Source organism: Lynx rufus, unplaced genomic scaffold (assembly GCF_022079265.1).
Source record: "Lynx rufus isolate CCGP_SWC_20201006 ecotype Redwood Valley unplaced genomic scaffold, mLynRuf1.p SCAF_2, whole genome shotgun sequence".
In the NCBI taxonomy this organism is placed as follows: domain Eukaryota; kingdom Metazoa; phylum Chordata; class Mammalia; order Carnivora; family Felidae; genus Lynx; species Lynx rufus.
In genome coordinates, this window is record NW_025814834.1 from 19,008,090 (window position 1) to 19,026,772 (window position 18,683).

The 18,683-nt window shown below is 52.9% G+C and overlaps 1 protein-coding gene across 2 annotated transcripts; it reads left to right on the plus strand.

The window, feature by feature from the left end:
- The first annotated feature begins 369 nt into the window (after positions 1–369).
- On the plus strand, positions 370–18,467 carry ZNF142 (zinc finger protein 142). 2 transcript variants are annotated; one of them, XM_047083767.1, is made up of 10 exons: positions 370–612; positions 879–1,030; positions 2,589–2,901; positions 6,248–6,847; positions 7,952–8,146; positions 9,057–9,881; positions 11,538–11,715; positions 12,464–15,380; positions 15,927–16,032; positions 16,961–18,467. In XM_047083767.1, the coding sequence occupies exons 3-10, from the start codon at positions 2,622–2,624 to the stop codon at positions 17,428–17,430; spliced, it is 5,571 nt and encodes a 1,856-aa protein (XP_046939723.1). In that variant the 5' UTR covers positions 370–612; positions 879–1,030; positions 2,589–2,621; the 3' UTR covers positions 17,431–18,467. The 2 variants fall into 2 exon arrangements, with proteins under 2 accessions (XP_046939723.1, XP_046939724.1); XM_047083768.1 differs by having other exon boundaries at positions 7,979–8,146.
- The last annotated feature ends 216 nt before the right edge of the window (positions 18,468–18,683 follow it).

The following is an 18,683-nucleotide window of genomic DNA, read 5'->3' on the forward strand; positions in this document are numbered from 1 at the left end:
CTGCCACTTTGCTGTGCGCGAGGCACGCGGGACGGTGAACTGACAGCCGAGACCACGGCTGAGGCTCAGAGTAGAATCCAGAATGCCAAAATACTTATGCGTGGAAGGCCACAGACAAAGCCCTTCCCCCTCCCGTCCCTTGTCTGACGCCCAGAAGCCCCTTCCCGAACCCTTTCCACACCCCAGCTCGCGCCTCCAGCAGCGTGGCTCGGAGTAACCCGTCACTCCGCCCCCTTACCGCCATGACTCTCTGGCCCTCCCTCTCGATGGTTTCAGCCCCCGGCACTCCAGGGACGCGCCGCTCGGCCCCGCCCCGGCGTTCCTTCACCTACTTCCCGCCACACCCACCTAGCGGGCCGTGCCACTCTGCCCCACAACTCTCGATGGTACTCCTTGGGCCGCTCGGCTGGGAAAAGGGGCAAAGGGAAAACGCCGGAGAAAACCATAGAGTACACCGCCAGCCGACGAGAGGAAGAGAGAGCGGCCTCCATCGGCCCGAAGTCCTAGAGGCGGCTGGGCCGGAGGCGGTCGCACAAAAGGAGTCCCGGGAGGCCGCTCCAGCAGCTGGTGGATCATAGAGAGACACAGCTCCTGCCGGCCTTGGCCCGGGAGGTGAGTTAGTGGCTGCAGGGCGGAAACTAGTAGGGAGTGTTTGTGGAGCGGGCCGGAGGCAAAAGTTTCTCGAACCCCAGGATGAGGGTGGGCCTGGGCGGTGGGAATCCCCTGGAGGAGGTGCTGAAAGAAGCACGCCGACGGTCGGGGCCCCGGCGCATCACAGCAGCCGTCCCGGTGCCTCAGCCGCGTCACTGCTTTGGATCCCGCCCGGTTGCCCGCTGCCTCTCCTCAGGACCATAATCATGACGATGCTCCATCCCAAGCTTTGCAGGTCACAAAACGGCTTTCCCATTTGCTGGCTCTTGTGATTGCCGCTCCCGCCCAACGATGTGGACGCTGTCATCATCTCCACTTTACAGATAGGAAAGCTGAGGCCCTGGGAAGCGAGGTGACTGTATCTATCAGAGGCCACGCGGTGAGTCAGAGCCCAAAGACACGTGGAAACCCGGGTGCCTTTGTCCCCACGCCGGGTCACATTCTTTCCCCAGGCCTTCTCTCTGCATTAATTTGTCCCTTTTCTTGCTCAGTGCCTCTGCCCCAAAGATGTGCTCATTTCTCCTCTTGTGCCCGCCTCTCTCCCACCTCACCCGCTTTCCAGCCGCTGAAGGTTCAGGTTTTCAGGTTCTTGATCTAGAAGGCACTGTGTCCTCCTTGGCTCCCCGCAGAGCAGCGATAAAATTCTGTGAGAGGAGGCTGTGGTTTCCAGAGAATCCTCTGACCGTGGAAATGCACTTCCCAGCTACCTTCCGAATCCCCCGATCTGAGGTTTTGAGTTGCAGGATTCACACCTGCAACCTGATTTCCTATCCCTGAGGCCCTTACTTGACCTCCATGACTCAATTTCATGGAGTAATTACTGTCATACATTACTTATTCTTCAGCTTACGCTAATTTTAGCCATGTGTAACAGGATATGCAATTTAGTTGGTATTCATTTCTCAGTTGTGTTCTAGTGTTTTCAATATGAGGCCATAGTCAATGAGTTTGAAATTTCTCCAGGTGTGTTCCTTCATATGTAAGGAACCACTGGTTTATCTTTGTAGGAGACCTAGCTTCCCTCTGATGCATCTCCATGTCTGCGGTTCTCCACTAGAATCTCATTTGTCTTACTTGCATAGATTGTTGTGGTTTGTGTTCAGTGAAGTGATAAGTCAGTCAGTTGCACTCAGAAAGCTCTAAGTCTAGGGAGGGAGACTGATAGCTAAACAACAGTGCAGTGTGACAGTTTCTGATAGAGTTAGGTACAAGGTACAAGGCCCTGAGGACCCCAGAGAGAGTAACTTACATAAACAGTGTCAAGAAGTCTTCACAGCAGAAGTGACATTTGTGCAGATTCTTAAGGACAGTGAAGAGTTGGTTAGCCAGACGAGAGATGGAGAAGGGGAAATGGCCCGTCAAGCCAAGAGAGAGAGAGAGAGAGGCATGTGTGAAGGTATGGGAGCAAAAGAGAAGTTGGTGAGCCTGGAGAATGGCAACTCATTGGTATGACTGGATCAGAGATCTGTTGAGGGGAGAGGTGGTAGATGAGTCTGGAGAGGTCAGCAGGGGCCAGGTCATGAAGGAAGGGCCTTATACCCATACAGAGGAGTAGTGATATCATAACATGTTAAGCGGGGAAGGGACATCTGAGATCCCTTGGCCCAAGTTTTGTTGCAGATTAAGAAAACTGGGACCCAGATTGCTTTATGATTTCACCAGGGTTACTTAGATCCAAGAAACTTAACCTTCAATCTTTAGTATATTGGCCAAAACTTGTTGGCTGTCTTCTAATATTGATCCCTATTAACATTTGTATACTTCTCGTTCTGAGCATTGTTGTAAAAACTTCTAGGTTAACTAGGTGTGGCATGCTGCCATGCAAGGAAATGCCTAAGTGGGCAGGCACTGGGCCGTGCACCCACATCAGCTGGGAAGAAAGTGAGTGAGATCTCTAACTATATTTTGTTTGGGTTCTCTTCTGATTGGCTTATCAGCACATAAAAACCACAGAACACCGGTCAGTGGTGATGACAGACCCCGTGTTGGACCCACAGCCAACCGACAGCACTGGGGAGATGGATGGACTGTGCCCTGAGCTATTGCTGATCCCCCCATCTCTGTCTAACCGTGGAATCCTGGAGCCTGTCCAGAGCCCCTGTCCTGCTGGGAATCCCACACCTTTGCCTGCTGACCCAGGCTGCCTGCTGGTAGAGTCCACGGCAACTGAAGAGGACACAGGGAACATGGAGATCATTGTGGAAGCAGTAGCTGGAAACCTGTCCCCAGGTGCTCCTGGAGAGCCCCCAGGTACAAACATAGTTGCTACCAGGCCAGTGGGACAGTCAGCCCTGAGGTTTTGTCTGTGCTATTTTTGACCCTTCTATATAAATGTGATGAGAACACAAGGTAACATCTTATTTTTATTCTTAGAGATGTTGTAATTTGATTTGCAGTTGGTGAATGTTGATTGAAGGCTGGCAAGGTGGTTCACAACCTGGTACCGAGCTCTTGGCAGAGTCTATCCCTGTGACGGCTTCATGTCTGCTAGGCAGCAATCCAGAAGGGAAGACCTTTCTGACACCTCTGCCCGATCCTTACTCCTATAGCCCTCGGGGAGTTTTTCCCCCATATTGACCCTCCCACTCGGGAACTGCAGCCAGGGATTAGGCAACAGGCCCAGCGCCTCCACCACCCTGGGCTTGGCAGGGCTTCCCAGAGGTAATCTGGTATTTCCTTGCCCTAGTTTCTTGTGTATAACATACTTAACTCATCCGAGGCGTGTTGTCAAGAGTGGGAGTTGAACATTTATATTTATTCTAGAAAAAAGACTCTCCCCTTTATTCTTCCCATATCTACAACTTCTTATTTTTAGGTAACTTCCCTGCTGTTAACTGCCATCCTCCAGCTATGGCTGTCACAACTTCCCTTGGCAGTGTAGTATAGTGACAGCAACTACTGGGAAAGATTAGCTAATTTGATCGTAGAGTATTTCTAACCTTCTGTGTAATGAAACAAGTAATAGGCAAAGAACAAACCTAGGAAAAACATTTGCAATACATGAGGAAGAGTTAATATCTTTAAAATTCAGGGGCGCCTGGGTGGCGCAGTCGGTTAAGCGTCCGACTTCAGCCAGGTCACGATCTCGCGGTCCGGGAGTTCGAGCCCCGCGTCGGGCTCTGGGCTGATGGCTCGGAGCCTGGAGCCTGTTTCCGATTCTGTGTCTCCCTCTCTCTCTGCCCCTCCCCCGTTCATGCTCTGTCTCTCTCTGTCCCAAAAATAAATAAACGTTGAAAAAAAAAAAAAATTTAAAATTCAAAGAGCTATGAAATAAGAAAAAGAAACGGTGTTTTTTGGGGGTTTTGTTATTTTTTTAGAAAGGGAAAAAGAAACCTATAGGCACTTCAATAAGGAAGAGTAAAAATAGTCAATAACCATAAGGATGCATAATCTCACTAACACACAAATAAGTTCCAGTTAAAAATCATTATGAGGGGTGCCTGGCTGGCTCAGTCAGAAGAGCAGATGACTCTTTTTTTTTCTTTTTAAGTGTATTTATTTATTGAGAGGGAGAGAGCGATCCTATGGGGGGAAGGGCAGAGAGGGAGGGAAAGAATCCCAAGCAGGCTCTGTGCAGAGTCTGATGTGGGATTTGAACCCACAAACCGTGAGATCATGACCTGAGCCTAAATCAAGAATCAGACGTTCAACTGATTGAGCCACCCGGTGCCCCAGAGCATGTGACTCTTGATATCGGGGTCATGAGTTCGAGCCCCACGTCGGGTGTAGAAATTACTAAAAAAACTTAATAATAATAAACTTAAAAAAAATAATAACAGTTATGAAATGCCCATGTTGCTTCCCAACTATGGCAAAAATTAAACGTTTTTTATAATACTTAGTGTTGGTAGGAAAACAGATAACTGCCTTATAGCTTATGGAGTGTATAAATTAGCATAATCTTTTGAAGGTCATTTTATATAATGAACTTTAATTTTTTTTTTTTTTATTTATTTTTTTTTTTTATTTAAATTTTTTTTTTTTCAACGTTTATTTATTTTTGGGACAGAGAGAGACAGAGCATGAACGGGGGAGGGGCAGAGAGAGAGGGAGACACAGAATGGGAAACAGGCTCCAGGCTCTGAGCCATCAGCCCAGAGCCCGACGCGGGGCTCGAACTCACGGACCGCGAGATCGTGACCTGGCTGAAGTCGGACGCTTAACCGACTGCGCCACCCAGGCGCCCCGAACTTTAATTTTTTTTTAATGTTTATTTACTTTTGAGGGACAGACAGAGAGACAGAGGTGTGAGCGAGGGAGGGGCAAAGAGAGAGGGAGACACAGAATCTGAAGCAGCCTCCAGGCCCGAGCTGTCAGCACAGAGCCTGACACGGGGCTCAAACCCACGAACCCTGAGATCATGACCTGAGCCAAAGTCGGATGCTTAACCGACTGAGCCACCCAGGCACCCCTATATAACAAACTTTAAACTGACCCAGTCATTCCATTTCTAGGCCTCTGTCCTATGGAAAACTCACACATATGCACAAGGAGACAGGGGTAAAAGGATGTCCCGAGCAGCTTTATTTATAATGATTGCAAATAACCCAAATGTCCATCAGTAAGGGCAAGACTTCATTTTGACTTGTTCATGCCAGGAAGTACTCTGGACTGGACAAAAAAAAATACAAGGTAGAGCTAAAGGTACTCAGAAAAAAAAGTATCTGATATATATAGCAAGCGCGGGGGGGGGGGGGGGGGCGGGGCGGGGCGGGGAGGGAAGCAAATTGCAGAGAAATGACTGAAAAAGGCCTGAAAGAAAAAGAATATACACCAAATTTTGTGTGAGAGTGTGGGGGGGTTATTTTTTCTTTATATACATCTATGTTATTTGAGTTGTCACACTGAACTTTTATTTAAACAAAGAAACGATAAAAAAAAAAAAGGATTCCCAGGGTAGATGTGGCACAGACCTGGGCTTGAGTCCTGGTTCCACCATTAACAGGCACCATGGCCTTAACCTTAGAACTCCAGGCCCCTCTTCTCGTAGGGCAACTGGAGCACCAAGTGAGTGTTTCCTACACCTTTGTCAAGGTCCTGCCCGTTGCTTAAGAAATGGCAGTGATTACTGTAAACGTGATTTGGGTCTTTTGGAAACGGATGTTTTCCATTTTGTAAATTACTACGCCTTTGAAAAATCTCTTTACAGAATGTGAAAGTAATACTTTGTCATTTATACTGTAGATGTTATCCGCAGATTGTCGTTTACTTCTTTTGGAAGTTCGTAATTTTTCATTTGGGCAAAACGTATTGCCTTTTCCTAATGCTTTCCTGATTGGTTAATGCTTGTTGTATTTATTTAGCAAATATTAAATACCTATTTTGTGCCAAATGTTGGGCCAGATACTGGGAATCCAACTTTAGTATATGTGCTGCCGAAGCGAGCACTTGATAGTGGGAATCCAAATGTATGTGCAAATAAATAGACTGTCCCTGACCTTATGGAGCTTACTGTCCAGGGATAGAACCAGACTTAAGGTCCATCTCCACTCTACTAATATTAAAAGATTCACCTACATTTTCTACTAGTAGCTAACTCCTGTGAGTCTCATTCCATCTGATTCTGTGCCTTTCTCTGTCGGTCCTCTGCCTGCAGGTGTCCTGGTAAAGGTGGTGGAGGTGTACTTCTGTGAGCGCTGTGAGCAGAGCTTCGCAGAGCCCACTCTGCTGGCCCTGCACCAGTGTACTGAGACCCTTATACAGCCTATGCAGGGCCTCTCTAGCCTTCCATGCTCTGTAGAGCTGACCCCCAGCAACCTCATTCTCTCTGGCCCTCTGCAGGGCCAGGGCCCACCAGATAGCCCCCTGCCATGCCCTGTGTGTAGACAGGAGTTTGCCCAACCCCAGGCCCTGAAGAGCCACTTCAAGATTCACCGGGCCACTCCCGACATCTTCTCCTGCCCAGAGTCTGGCTGTGTGTTCTCCGCTGAAGATCGCAAGGGTCTGCAGCACCACCTGAGGCAGGCCCACGCCACGGTTCCCGTGCCCTGTTCTTTCCGGGGCTGCCCCCTGCTCTTTGGGAGCCAGCAGGGCATGGAGCTGCACCGGCAGGCCCACTACCCTTTCCACTGCAACCATTGCAGCTTCGTGGGCTCCAACGTCAAACTCTTCCGGCAGCATCAGCGGAGCCACGGGGCCGGGACACAGGGAGAACTGTCTGCCCTTCAGGGTCTTCCATCCCAGGAGCTGCTGCCAGGTATGAGGCCAGAGGCCCAGCAGTGCCTTGCCTGGAATGCAGCCACGGTCAGTCTTACAGGACAGGCCATTGATTCCAGTGCCATGAATGTATATGTGAATGCAAGGGAACGTGGAGCAGTGGCTCAGGAGGCCAGCATTACTGACTGACAGTGGAAGGCATCTAGAAACCCTGGACCAGTCAGAATATATAAGACAAGGAGCAAGTCTTTGTCCGTGACAGTGAGTGATATTTGGCTTTAGCTGTGCTGTGGCCTTGAAGTTACTTAACCAATATCCTTTTTTTGATTCATTTCAGAGCTTTCTGAGGGCAGAAGCTAAAATGTTCATCCGTGGCCGTAGCCACTGGTAGAATACCTGTAGACTTCTTTTTAGAGTCCGTGGGATTGGGCCAGAGAAGCCGGGATTCTTTTAAAAAGAAACCTTCTAGGAGGGTGGAGCCTCACTGATCCTTACTCCTCTCAGTCTCAACAAAAACAAACAAAAAACCAACAACAACAAAAAAAACGGGCATGGGGTGGATAGAAGAGCAGGAGAAAATAGAGAAACCAGGCCTGGAAGGTCAGGATTCTGCTGAGAGACTTAGGCTTGCTAAGACCTGTTGGTGCTTTGTTCCCAAAGAGAAGACCCCTTTTTCCTGGGAAATAGTCTTGTATCTTTGCCTTCCTGAGGCATCTCCCTTTGTTGAGGGATAGAAGGGCTGGATTGGTGTGACCCTGTCTTGCTGATCAGGCTTCTCAGTAGAGCAGTTAAGAGGACAGACTATGTTACCCTGCGTTGAGCCACCAGCCGTTAGCCCTGGGAACCCAAGCCAGGGAAGGGCTCTGTACCCATTCTGTCCCTCTCAGTCCCCTACCCCCACTGCAGTGATCTCAAAGCTCTTACCTTTCAGGGGTCTAAGGATGGTGTTATCTGAGGTTTGATTTACTCTAGGTTGGAGCATTAATGACAGCTTAGCTCTTGGTCTTCCTATCCTTGTCTTGAGTGATAATAAATGTATAGACTTAGAATCTGAGATTCTCTTACACTAAATGGGGAGGGGGTGATTCTGCCAGCCAGTAAGAGGAGCAGTCCAAGCCTTCACTGCTGGCATTGGCTTCTATAGACATCATCGAGTGTTATGTGTCTCCAGCTCCGAAACTGCCCAGTAGAGAGGGAGAGCCTTCAGAACAAGCAGATACGCCCTTGCCCAGGCGAGAGTCAGCTGACGAGGAGGACGTAGAGGAAGAAGAGGGGAATGGCACCTTAAAGGACTCCCAGAAAGCCCCAGAGAAAGCCCAGGGGGCTCAGCAGTTAGAAGGTAATAACATGGTTGGGCTTGAACCTCCTGGTGGTGGGGAGGAATGGATTGAGGGGAGCCTGGCATTGAGGCTCCGGGGTTTGGTTTCCTGGGCTTTGATTCATATCCCTTTGTTCCTACCCCTCCACTTTGACATGTCTAGTGGGAAAATGATAAATGAGTAAAGACTGTAGAAACAGAGCCGGGGTAAATAGAGTTTGCTCTCCTGGGCTGGTTTTCCTTGGGCAGAAAGCTTTTTTGCAGGGAAGGAGAGGGTGATATTCATCATACAAAGATGCTAGAGGTTATTGATCAGCAGCCTGACATGTCTGGCATTGGGCCCACTGAGATTTTGTTCCTGAAACCCTACTTTCCAGTTTTCTAACTCACTAGAACATTTGAAACCCATCCAGCCCACAGGGAGCACATTTATTGTCAAGAGAATAGAAAAGATCTGGTTGTATTTATGACCAGTTCTCTATGATCTAGAACTCAGTGAACCAGTGTTAGGAAGTGGGAGTACTTTACCTTCTTCACTTCCCTTTTCCACACTCCATGGGGTTTTTTTCCTTCCAACCAACCCTGCTGATCCCACTGCCTACCTCCATGAACGAGGACAAGGAAGAACAAGAATGGTCCATCCGGATTGTTCTCTCGAGCAGCTCTAGACAAAGGCTTAGGAACAGTAGGTGGCTGGGTAAAGCTCTTCAAATAGGTTTGCCACAAGGCTTGAGAAATCCTTGTGATGTTGCTTCTTTCAATACTTGAATTTCTCGTCTCTTCTTTGAGACTACAGTGTTTGAGGTGCTACTGTTTCGGTTTCCTGGAGAGAAACGGGAAAGGCCACACGATGTTTGTGTCTGGGCAGATTGTGGTTCTCCCATTATCTGGCCAGCCCCTGAGCTACCTTCTGTGCCTTTCCCTCTCCCAGGGGATGTGGCTTCTGGCACCGAGTCCCTCTTCAAGACCCACATGTGTCCAGAATGCAAGCGCTGCTTTAAGAAGCGGACCCATCTGGTGGAGCACCTGCATCTCCACTTCCCGGACCCCAGCCTCCAGTGCCCCAACTGCCAGAAGTTCTTCACCAGCAAGAGCAAGCTCAAGACCCATCTGCTGCGGGAGCTGGGCCAGAAGGCCCACCGCTGCCCGCTGTGCCACTACAGTGCGGTGGAGAGGAACGCGCTCAACCGCCACATGGCCAGCATGCACGAGGACATCTCCAACTTCTACTCAGACACCTACACCTGTCCCGTGTGCCGCGAGGAGTTCCGCCTCAGCCAGGCCCTCAAGGAGCACCTCAAGAGCCACACGGCGGCGGCGGCGGCAGAGCCGCTGCCCCTCCGCTGCTTTCAGGAAGGCTGCGGCTACACGGCCCCCGACCGCAAGGCCTTCATAAAGCACCTGAGGGAGACCCATGGTGTGCGGGCCGTGGAGTGCCGCCATCACTCTTGTCCCATGCTCTTCGCCACAGCCGAAGCCATGGAGGCCCATCACAAAAGCCACTACGCCTTCCACTGCCCACACTGCGACTTTGCCTGCTCCAATAAGCACCTGTTCCGCAAACACAAGAAGCAGGGCCACCCCGGCAGTGAAGAGCTGCGCTGCACCTTCTGCCCCTTTGCCACCTTCAACCCGGTGGCCTACCAGGACCACGTGGGCAAGATGCACGCCCACGAGAAGATCCACCAGTGCCCTGAGTGCAGCTTTGCCACCGCCCACAAGAGGGTGCTCATCCGCCACATGCTGCTGCACACCGGTGAGCTGGCTTCCCTGCTTCCCATAACGTAAGGGTGGCGATGAGGAGGGGGCGGCAGAAGTGAGCTTTTACTGTGTACAAGACACAGGAAGGGCCTTGCGTGCATTGTCTTGTTGGACCCAGTCTTCCTAGATATAAATCAAGCCTTAAGCCGAGTGTCACTCAGCTAGTACGGCGGTTAAGCCACTGAGCCAAAGACTGTGCTCTCACTGCTATGCTGCTGTGTCTCACCGTTAAGGCCCCGTCCAGTTCTGCTTGCCCTTCGTCAGGCTTGCCTGGGTCAGTACCCAGCCTATTAGAGCGAAGAAACCCAGACGGGGGGAGATACCTTCCTTTGCAATTCGAGTTTTGAGGTGTGCTATGAGAGATGGGGCGAGGGGACTGAACCATCTACATATGTTGTAGCCTTGGCAGCCGACTCAGAGTCTAAATTGGTTACCAGCATTGCTGATGCTTTGAGTGACACAGCCACATCAGGCTTCCTCCTACAGCATCACCCCATTTGTGCTCTCTAGGCAAGAATCATTGGGTTGATAAAATATTTAAAAAATCTCATCAAAGATTTTTGGGAGGCCAGGTTTTAGGTAGCTTGGGGTAAAGCCATTGTTTCCCTGGAACAGGTCATTTCTACGCATGCTTTGGTCACCAAGCCTCGTTTCCTGCGGCCTTTCCTAAAATCTTCATCTCTACGGTGCTTTATAGTTTAGAGTTCTTTTAGATAGATCACTTCATTTAATTCATAATAACAATCTTGTAAGGAAGACAGGTGAAAAAGAGAAACTGAACACTTAAATGGCCTGTTTCAGGATCACACAGCTAGTATCAGAACCAGAGCCAGACCACCACGTTGCTTGCTTTTGACCGTGGGGAAGTGGGCTGAGCTGGTAGGCAGGGATCACAGGGAAGGGTCCTGAAGGACCTGGTCTTGACCAACTACACAGACAGCTCTTCCTTGAGTCCTTGCTGGGCACTGCTGAGGACTTTGGGACATCTCATTTAATCTTCTGTCAACCATGAGCAGTCAGTATTTTTGTTGCTCCCTCTTTGGAGCCAAGGAAACTGAGACTTGGAGGGGTTAAATGACCTCTCCAAAGCCATACGTTAGTAAGCTGGGATCTGAACCACCAGTTGATAGCTCTGTGGTTTCTCTCTGCCTTGGCTTCTTTTTCTGTAAAATGGGGCAGTCCTCCTCCGGGGGCTGTTGGGAGGAGTCAGTACGAGGGGACCTGGTACATAATGAGCATTCTATACATGTTGACTATTGACGTCTTTGTTACCGTGTCGGATTTCAGAGTTCAAATTCTTAACTACTTCTTGTATTGCCTGATTTTTTTCTCCTCTTCCACAAAACTGGAAGGAACTAGGGTAAGTGGAGCCAGTGCCAACAAGCTCCACAACAAATCAAGGGTAGACTTCCAAGCTGGTTTTGGAAAGCATGGTCTTCACTTTCCGCCGGGGCTTGCTCCGTGTCGGAGTGGAGAAATCGTCTGCGAGGGCTGGGAGCAGCACTGACCTGTGAGCCACGCCGCGGGCCGCGCGTGAAGCTTTCGTTCTGCTTGGCATCAGGGCAAGCTTGCTGGGGAAGATGGTCTGTGCTCGCTCAGTCCATGTCTGACCTGTGTCCTCTCCCCTCTCCCACCCCCACTCCCCCATAAGGCGAGAAACCTCACAAGTGTGAGCTGTGTGACTTCACGTGCCGAGACGTGAGCTACCTGTCCAAGCACATGCTGACCCACTCCAATACCAAGGATTACATGTGCACCGAGTGTGGCTATGTCACCAAGTGGAAGCACTACCTCAGTGTGCACATGCGGAAACATGCAGGGGACCTCAGGTATGAGCACACGCATGCCTCCGTCCCTGTTCCCAAGGACCTTATGCCAGGCTAGCCTCCTCTTGAACTCACCTTGCTCTCCTGGCCCCAGAGCGACTCCTCCTATTGTCCCTCTCTGCTCCTCTCGCCTCAGCTCCATTGCCTGTAGCTGGCCTCTGTGCCTGTGGCCCAGTGTGCATGGTGAGAGCTGTCTGGGCTCAGGGGAGGGAGCGCAGGCCTACACACGAAGGTGTCCCTTGGGTTCTGAGTCCGGTCCTGGGAAAGTAGGGAGGCTGCACCTGTGACCCCAACCCAGGCATGTTTCCCGCTGAGCTGTGGCACAGCTGGCCAGGGGGTTTCTCCTAGCTTCCATGCCTCCACGGGAGAATGGGACCTAGGCACAGAAACCTGCCCCGTGAGGCTGTAGCCCTGTCAGCTCCTTCGGAGTCCACAGCAGGTTGCTGATTTATGCTCTCTTCCCTTTGGGAAGCGATACAGAGGAGGGGTCGGAACACAGGCCCTGAAGCTAGGCTGTCTCTGCCCTTCACTTCCTTTTTAACCTTAGGCAAGTTATTAATTTCCGTGCTTTAGTGACCTCACTTGCAAATAGATACCTACGTCACAGGGCAGTGGAAAAAAGAATAAATTAGATGATGCGTGTACGGTACCGAGTGTAGAGCCTTGTCCATGGTAAGTGCTCGTTTACCTGTCAAGGGAGATCGATAATTGTGATTTTGCCCCCCACCCCCACCCCTGTCCTCCTCGCCAGATACCAGTGCAACCAGTGCTCGTACCGCTGCCACCGGGCTGACCAGCTGAGCAGCCACAAGCTGCGCCACCAGGGCAAGTCCCTGATGTGTGAGGTGTGTGCTTTCGCTTGCAAGCGGAAGTATGAGCTGCAGAAGCACATGGCCTCCCAGCACCACCCGGGCGCGCCGGCCCCGCTCTATCCCTGCCGCTACTGCAGCTACCAGAGCCGCCACAAGCAGGCCCTGCTGAGCCACGAGAACTGCAAGCACACCCGCCTCCGGGAGTTCCGCTGTGCCCTCTGCGACTACCGCACCTTCAGCAACACCACCCTCTTCTTCCACAAGCGCAAGGCCCACGGCTACGTGCCCGGGGACCAGGTGTGGCAGCTCCGCTCTGCCAGCCAGGAACCGGAGGGGGCCAGGCAGTGCCCGACACCCCCGCCAGACTCAGAGCCCTCGAGCCAGCTGTCTCCCCAGCCTGAGGCGCCAGACCGTGACCCCGGGACTGTGGTGGACCCCAACGTGGACCGGGCCCCGCCGGAGCCCGGTGAGGAGGACCGCGCCGGGAGACCGGCTGGCAGCGAGGTTCCGCGGGGGGACGACCTGGGTAGCAGCCCCAGTCCGGCCGAGGCAGATGAAGGTGGCTGCACGCTGCACCTCGAGGCCCTGGGGGTGGAGCTGGAGCCCGTGGCTGAGCCGCCCCTTGAGGAGATCACTGAACCCGCCCCTGCGGAGTTCAGGCCCCTGGACCCCTCGGGGCCCCTGAGACTGGAAGGGCCAGGTGCAACTTTGACAGAGCTGTCTACCTTTGAAGGTGCTGGGACGTCTGGTTTGGATGCTGAAGAAGAGCCCGTTCTGGAAAAGCCAGCCCCTGAAAGCCCCAGAAACCCCCCTTCCTCAGAGGAGGCCCCTGACAGCTGGGTGGGAACCTTCAAGGCAGCTCTGCCTGCTGAGACCGCTCCCCTCCCCCAGTTCCCAGAGTCAGAGTCCTTACTCAAGGCCCTGCGGAGACAGGACAAAGAGCAAGCAGAGGCTCTGGTGCTGGAGGGGCGGGTTCAGATGGTTGTGATACAGGGAGAGGGGCGGGCCTTCCGCTGCCCGCACTGCCCTTTTATCACCCGCCGGGAGAAGGCCCTGAGTGTGCACTCCAGGACTGGGTGCCAGGGCCGCCGAGAGCCCCTGCTGTGCCCTGAGTGTGGGGCTAGCTTCAAGCAACAGCGTGGCCTCAGCACCCACCTGCTGAAGAAGTGCCCTGTTCTGCTCAGAAAGAACAAGGGCTTACCCAGACCAAGTTCACCCGTCCCTCTGCGTCCTCCGCCCCCGGGCACCCAGGACTCAGGGGATGTGGAAGGTGGGAAGCCCCCACCTGCGCCATTAGAAGTAGAGCTGGTGCTCCCAAAAGATGCTCCCTCTGTGCCTCCCAGGGAGCCGGAAGTAGAGGAGCCTCCTGGCACACTGTGTGTCCCTGCAGTCCCTCCTGCAGGAAACCCCTCACCCGAAGAGACGCCTGAGAAGTTCCACTTCGAGCAGGGCAAGTTTCACTGCAACTCCTGCACGTTCCTCTGTTCTCGGCTCTCCTCCATTACCTCTCACGTGGCCGAAGGCTGCCGGGGGGGACGTGGCGGGGGAGGAAAGCGGGGGGCCGCCCAGACCCAGCCCGTTGCATCCCTCCTGAGCGATGGAGGCTCCGCTCCCCTAAACAGCGGCAGCACAGAGCGCAGCCCTGGGAATGGGGACACGACTGCGGTGCCAAAGCAGAAGGGGGCGCGCTTCTCCTGCCCCACGTGTCCCTTCAGCTGCCAGCAGGAGCGGGCTCTGAGGACTCACCAGACCCGGGGCTGCCCCCTCGAGGGGTCCGGTGAGCTGCACTGTGGCCTCTGCACGTTCACCACTGCCGCCGCTGCCGCCCTGAGGCTACACCAGAAGCGGAGGCACCCTAGCACGGCTCCTGCCCGTGGGCCCCGGCCCCCTCTGCAGTGCGGGGACTGTGGCTTCACCTGTAAGCAGGGCCGGTGCCTACAGCAGCACCGGCGGCTCAAGCACGAGGGAGTGAAGCCGCACCAGTGCCCCTTCTGTGACTTTTCCACCACCAGACGGTACCGGTTGGAGGCGCACCAGTCGCGACACACAGGTGTTGGCCGCATCCCCTGCAGCTCCTGTCCCCAGACATTTGGTACCAACTCAAAACTGCGCTTGCACCGGCTAAGGGTACATGACAAAACACCCACCCACTTCTGTCCCCTCTGTGACTACAGTGGCTACCTTCGCCATGACATCACTCGCCACGTCAACAGTTGCCACCGGGGCACTCCTGCCTTTGCCTGCCCCCGGTGTGAGGCCCAGTTCAGTTCCGAGACGGCACTCAAGCAGCATGCCCTGCGCCGACATCCTGAGCCTGCGCCCCCCGCCCCCGGCTCTCCTGCAGAGGCCACCGAGGGCCCCCTGCACTGCTCCCGCTGTGGGTTGCTGTGCCCCAGCCCCGCCAGCCTGCGAGGACACACCCGGAAACAGCATCCGCGGCTGGAGTGCGGGGCCTGCCAGGAGGCCTTCCCCAGCCGGCCGGCACTGGATGAGCACCGGAGACAGCAGCATTTCAGCCACCGCTGCCAGCTCTGTGACTTCGCTGCCCGGGAGCGGGCGGGCCTGGTGAAGCACTACTTGGAACAGCATGAGGCGGCAGCGGCCTCGGAGGGCGGTGCAGGTGCCAGCCAGCCCCCCCTGCGCTGCCCCTTTTGTGACTTTACGTGCCGCCATCAGCTCGTGCTGGACCACCACGTGAAAGGGCACGGGGGCACCCGGCTCTACAAGTGCACCGACTGTGCTTACAGCACCAAGAACCGGCAGAAGATCACCTGGCACAGCCGCATCCACACCGGGGAAAAGCCCTACCGCTGTCACCTCTGTCCCTATGCCTGTGCTGACCCTTCTCGACTCAAGGTAAGGTTGGGGCCCTGGGGACTTCCCTGATCCCAACTCGCAGCTATGAGCTCTGGGACTTTCGTCAAGCCCCCTAACTTCTCCAAGCCTCAGATTCCTCGTGTGTAAAAGGAAGAGAATACTGCACAGAGTTGTTAACAGAGATAAAATTCCGTCATACGTGCTTGGTATGTGATGAAGGCAGGTAATAGTTGGGTGGTAATCTCCGTGATGATGGCTAACATTTATTGAGCACTTATTGTATGCTGGATACTAATTTTAGTCCTTCCAAAACACAAGATAGAGTTGCTTTTGCTATTTCTTCTGCAGTTGATTTCACAGGTTAATAAACTGTGAGGTAGAGGTTAAGCCCCCAAAGACACAGGTAGCAAGTGGCAGAGCTGAGATAGGGCAGATCAAGAGGTAGGCCCAGTGGGTTAGGTTGGTGTCCACATGGCCAGACTGGGGAGCCTGCTTGGTAACAGAAGTATGGCCGGGATGGGAGCACATCCTTTGAGTGTCAAGGGTATGCATTTTCTGGGCATACTCTGCTCTTCCCTCCTCCAGTACCACATGCGGATCCACAAGGAAGAACGCAAGTATCTGTGCCCTGACTGTGGCTACAAGTGCAAGTGGGTCAACCAGCTCAAGTACCACATGACCAAGCACACAGGTGAGTCTGTGCGGTTTCGACAGGCCCAAGGGGTTCCCCCATTCTCTGGCACACCCAGCCTCCTTGAGGTTGTGGGTGTCCTTAGTCAGGTTCAGGGTGCACGTCAGTTTTTCACATTGGTGGTAGGAGGGAGGGAGGCTGAATGGCCAGAATAGCTTCCCTGCCCACTGAAGACCTATCAGAATCAGAAGAGAGGTGGACCTGGGAGCCTATGCGTCTGCACTGTGTAAAAGCTTCATGGCCCTAGGTTACCCACCTCCCATTGAGAACTCAAATGTGTGACTGAAGGAGGTCTCCTTGGTTCCTGCAGACACGATGGGGTTATGGGTAACAAAGAGAATGTGAAGGGTTCACTTGTTTTGACTTCTTTTTTTTCTTCTGGGTACGGAGTCCATGAACTATGGCTTCTCAGGAAAGACTTAATGATGCCGTGCTTGTGATTACTGTGTATGATCCCCTCATGTAAAGGAAGTAACCAGATGCATTTCAAGGCACTCTGCATCTATGAATGACACTTCTTTTGCCTCTAGCTCTTCCTTCTTAAACATTTTATTTTCCTGTTTGGGTTGGACAAGGAGTTGTATTTAAATGGATTTCCAAGTTGCATGAGGACCCCATGATCAAAAGGGGGTTAGAATCTCCCATTTGGAAACCCTGTCATATTTGAGTGAGTATTTGTTGCTGTCAGGTGGCTACTTGGGAATCGGTTATCAGCATCCATTGAGCACCCGCTGTATACAAGGGGCTGTTTTGGGAGAAGGGCATAGAAATGTCAGAGGAGACTGGAACATTCCAAAGATGCAGTCGTTAGTCACCATGCTGCTTGTGTTCTTTGTGTCCCGGGATCACGGCGACTCTTCCGGCACACTGAGCATTGTTCGACTCCCTTCAGCAGTAATTTGTTCCTTGTCCTCGCCCTGTCCCCCAGGACTGAAGCCATACCAGTGTCCCGAGTGTGAATACTGTACCAACCGGGCTGATGCGCTGCGTGTGCACCAGGAGACGCGGCACCGGGAAGCCCGGGCCTTCATGTGCGAGCAGTGTGGCAAGGCCTTCAAGACCCGCTTCCTACTGCGCACCCACCTCCGCAAGCACAGCGAGGCCAAACCCTATGTGTGCAACGTGTGCCACCGTGCTTTCCGCTGGGCTGCCGGCCTGCGCCATCACGCCCTCACCCACACCGACCGCCACCCCTTCTTCTGCCGCCTCTGCAGCTACAAGGCCAAGCAGAAGTTCCAGGTGGTTAAGCATGTGCGCAGGCACCACCCCGACCAGGCCGACCCAAACCAAGGAGTGGGCAAAGACCCCACCACCCCCACAGTGCACCTGCATGACGTGCAGTTGGAGGACCCCAGCCCCCCTGCTCCTGCTGCTCTTCCAACTGGACCAGAGGGCTGAGAGCCTACCCCACCTCTTGGAGGGTGTGGTCCAAGACGTGCAGTGCAGACTGACTGGAGGCAGAGCGAGCCTGGAGCTCAGGGCCAGAGGAGGGGCTAGCTTTGAGGCGCCCGGGGAGGGGGCTGCAGGCCTCCTGGGACTCAGGCTCTAGTACTTTGAAGTTGATGGCCATATATATAAAAGAGCAACACGGACCACAAATTGATTTCCTGTCGCGGCACACTGTGTTTTTAACCCATGAGTTCCTGCTTTCTTCACCATCCCTCCCCCAAAGTCCCTGGCTCTAAGATGCTGGTTTTACCCATTCTGTCGTCCCCTTTCTTCTTGCTGTCAAGTCTGTTTTCTTTCAATGCCCTCAAAACAGTTGTATCTACCTGCATGTGCTGTTGTGCCTGATGCTGTCTAAAGCATGTTAAACAGAGTGATTACTAGCTTATAGACTCGTCCACGTCCCTGACTTACCATTTCCAGGTTGTCCTCTTGATCTGCCCTGTTCCCTCTCAGACCTCTGCCTCTCCTTTGTCTCCTTCCATTTTCACTGCGTGATTCTGAAATGGGCCAGGTCTGTTTTCTCTCTGTCCTTGAACCTGTCTAGGCCTTTGCCTTGCTCCTTCTTGCCAAGTCCCTTGGTCTACCTATAGAGGGAGGACTGCCCCCCACTAAGCCTGTTCCTAGAAGCAGGTTTGTTTCAGCATCTGTCCTCAGCCTGGCTCAGCAGGGACACTAGAGTTAAAGTACAAGGTAGTGTGAAATGCAGAGGACTTGGGGGCTGGTGTGAATCTCTAATCCAGACCTCACAATGACTGGATGATTAATCATCTACACTGGGACACACTGGGAAAATGAAAGAGGGTACTTTTAGTAATTATGCTGGGACAACAGATGTAAACCAGGATGATTCCAGGTATAAACCTCAGCAGGGTTGGGATCACATACCCTTTGTCTCCTCCTTTTGCCCTTAGAAGCTATACTAATGAACCTTTCTACATTATGTAGCACATGCAGGGGCCCCTGGAAATTTCTTATTTTCCTACCCTTTCCCTAGCCCACCTGTCTACCTGAATGTCTCCCAACCTTCATACTTCCTCTTGCCCGACAGTGACAGACCATACTCAAGCACAACTGGGGAGAAAAGTTCTGTTTATACAAGTGGGACTAGGGAAGAGCAGTCCAGTGGGGACTCGGCTGTGCAGTGTTCTTTTGAGAGTCTGTGTAGTCTTGGGGTCAGGTCTCCTTCCCCAGCCTCTGCCTGG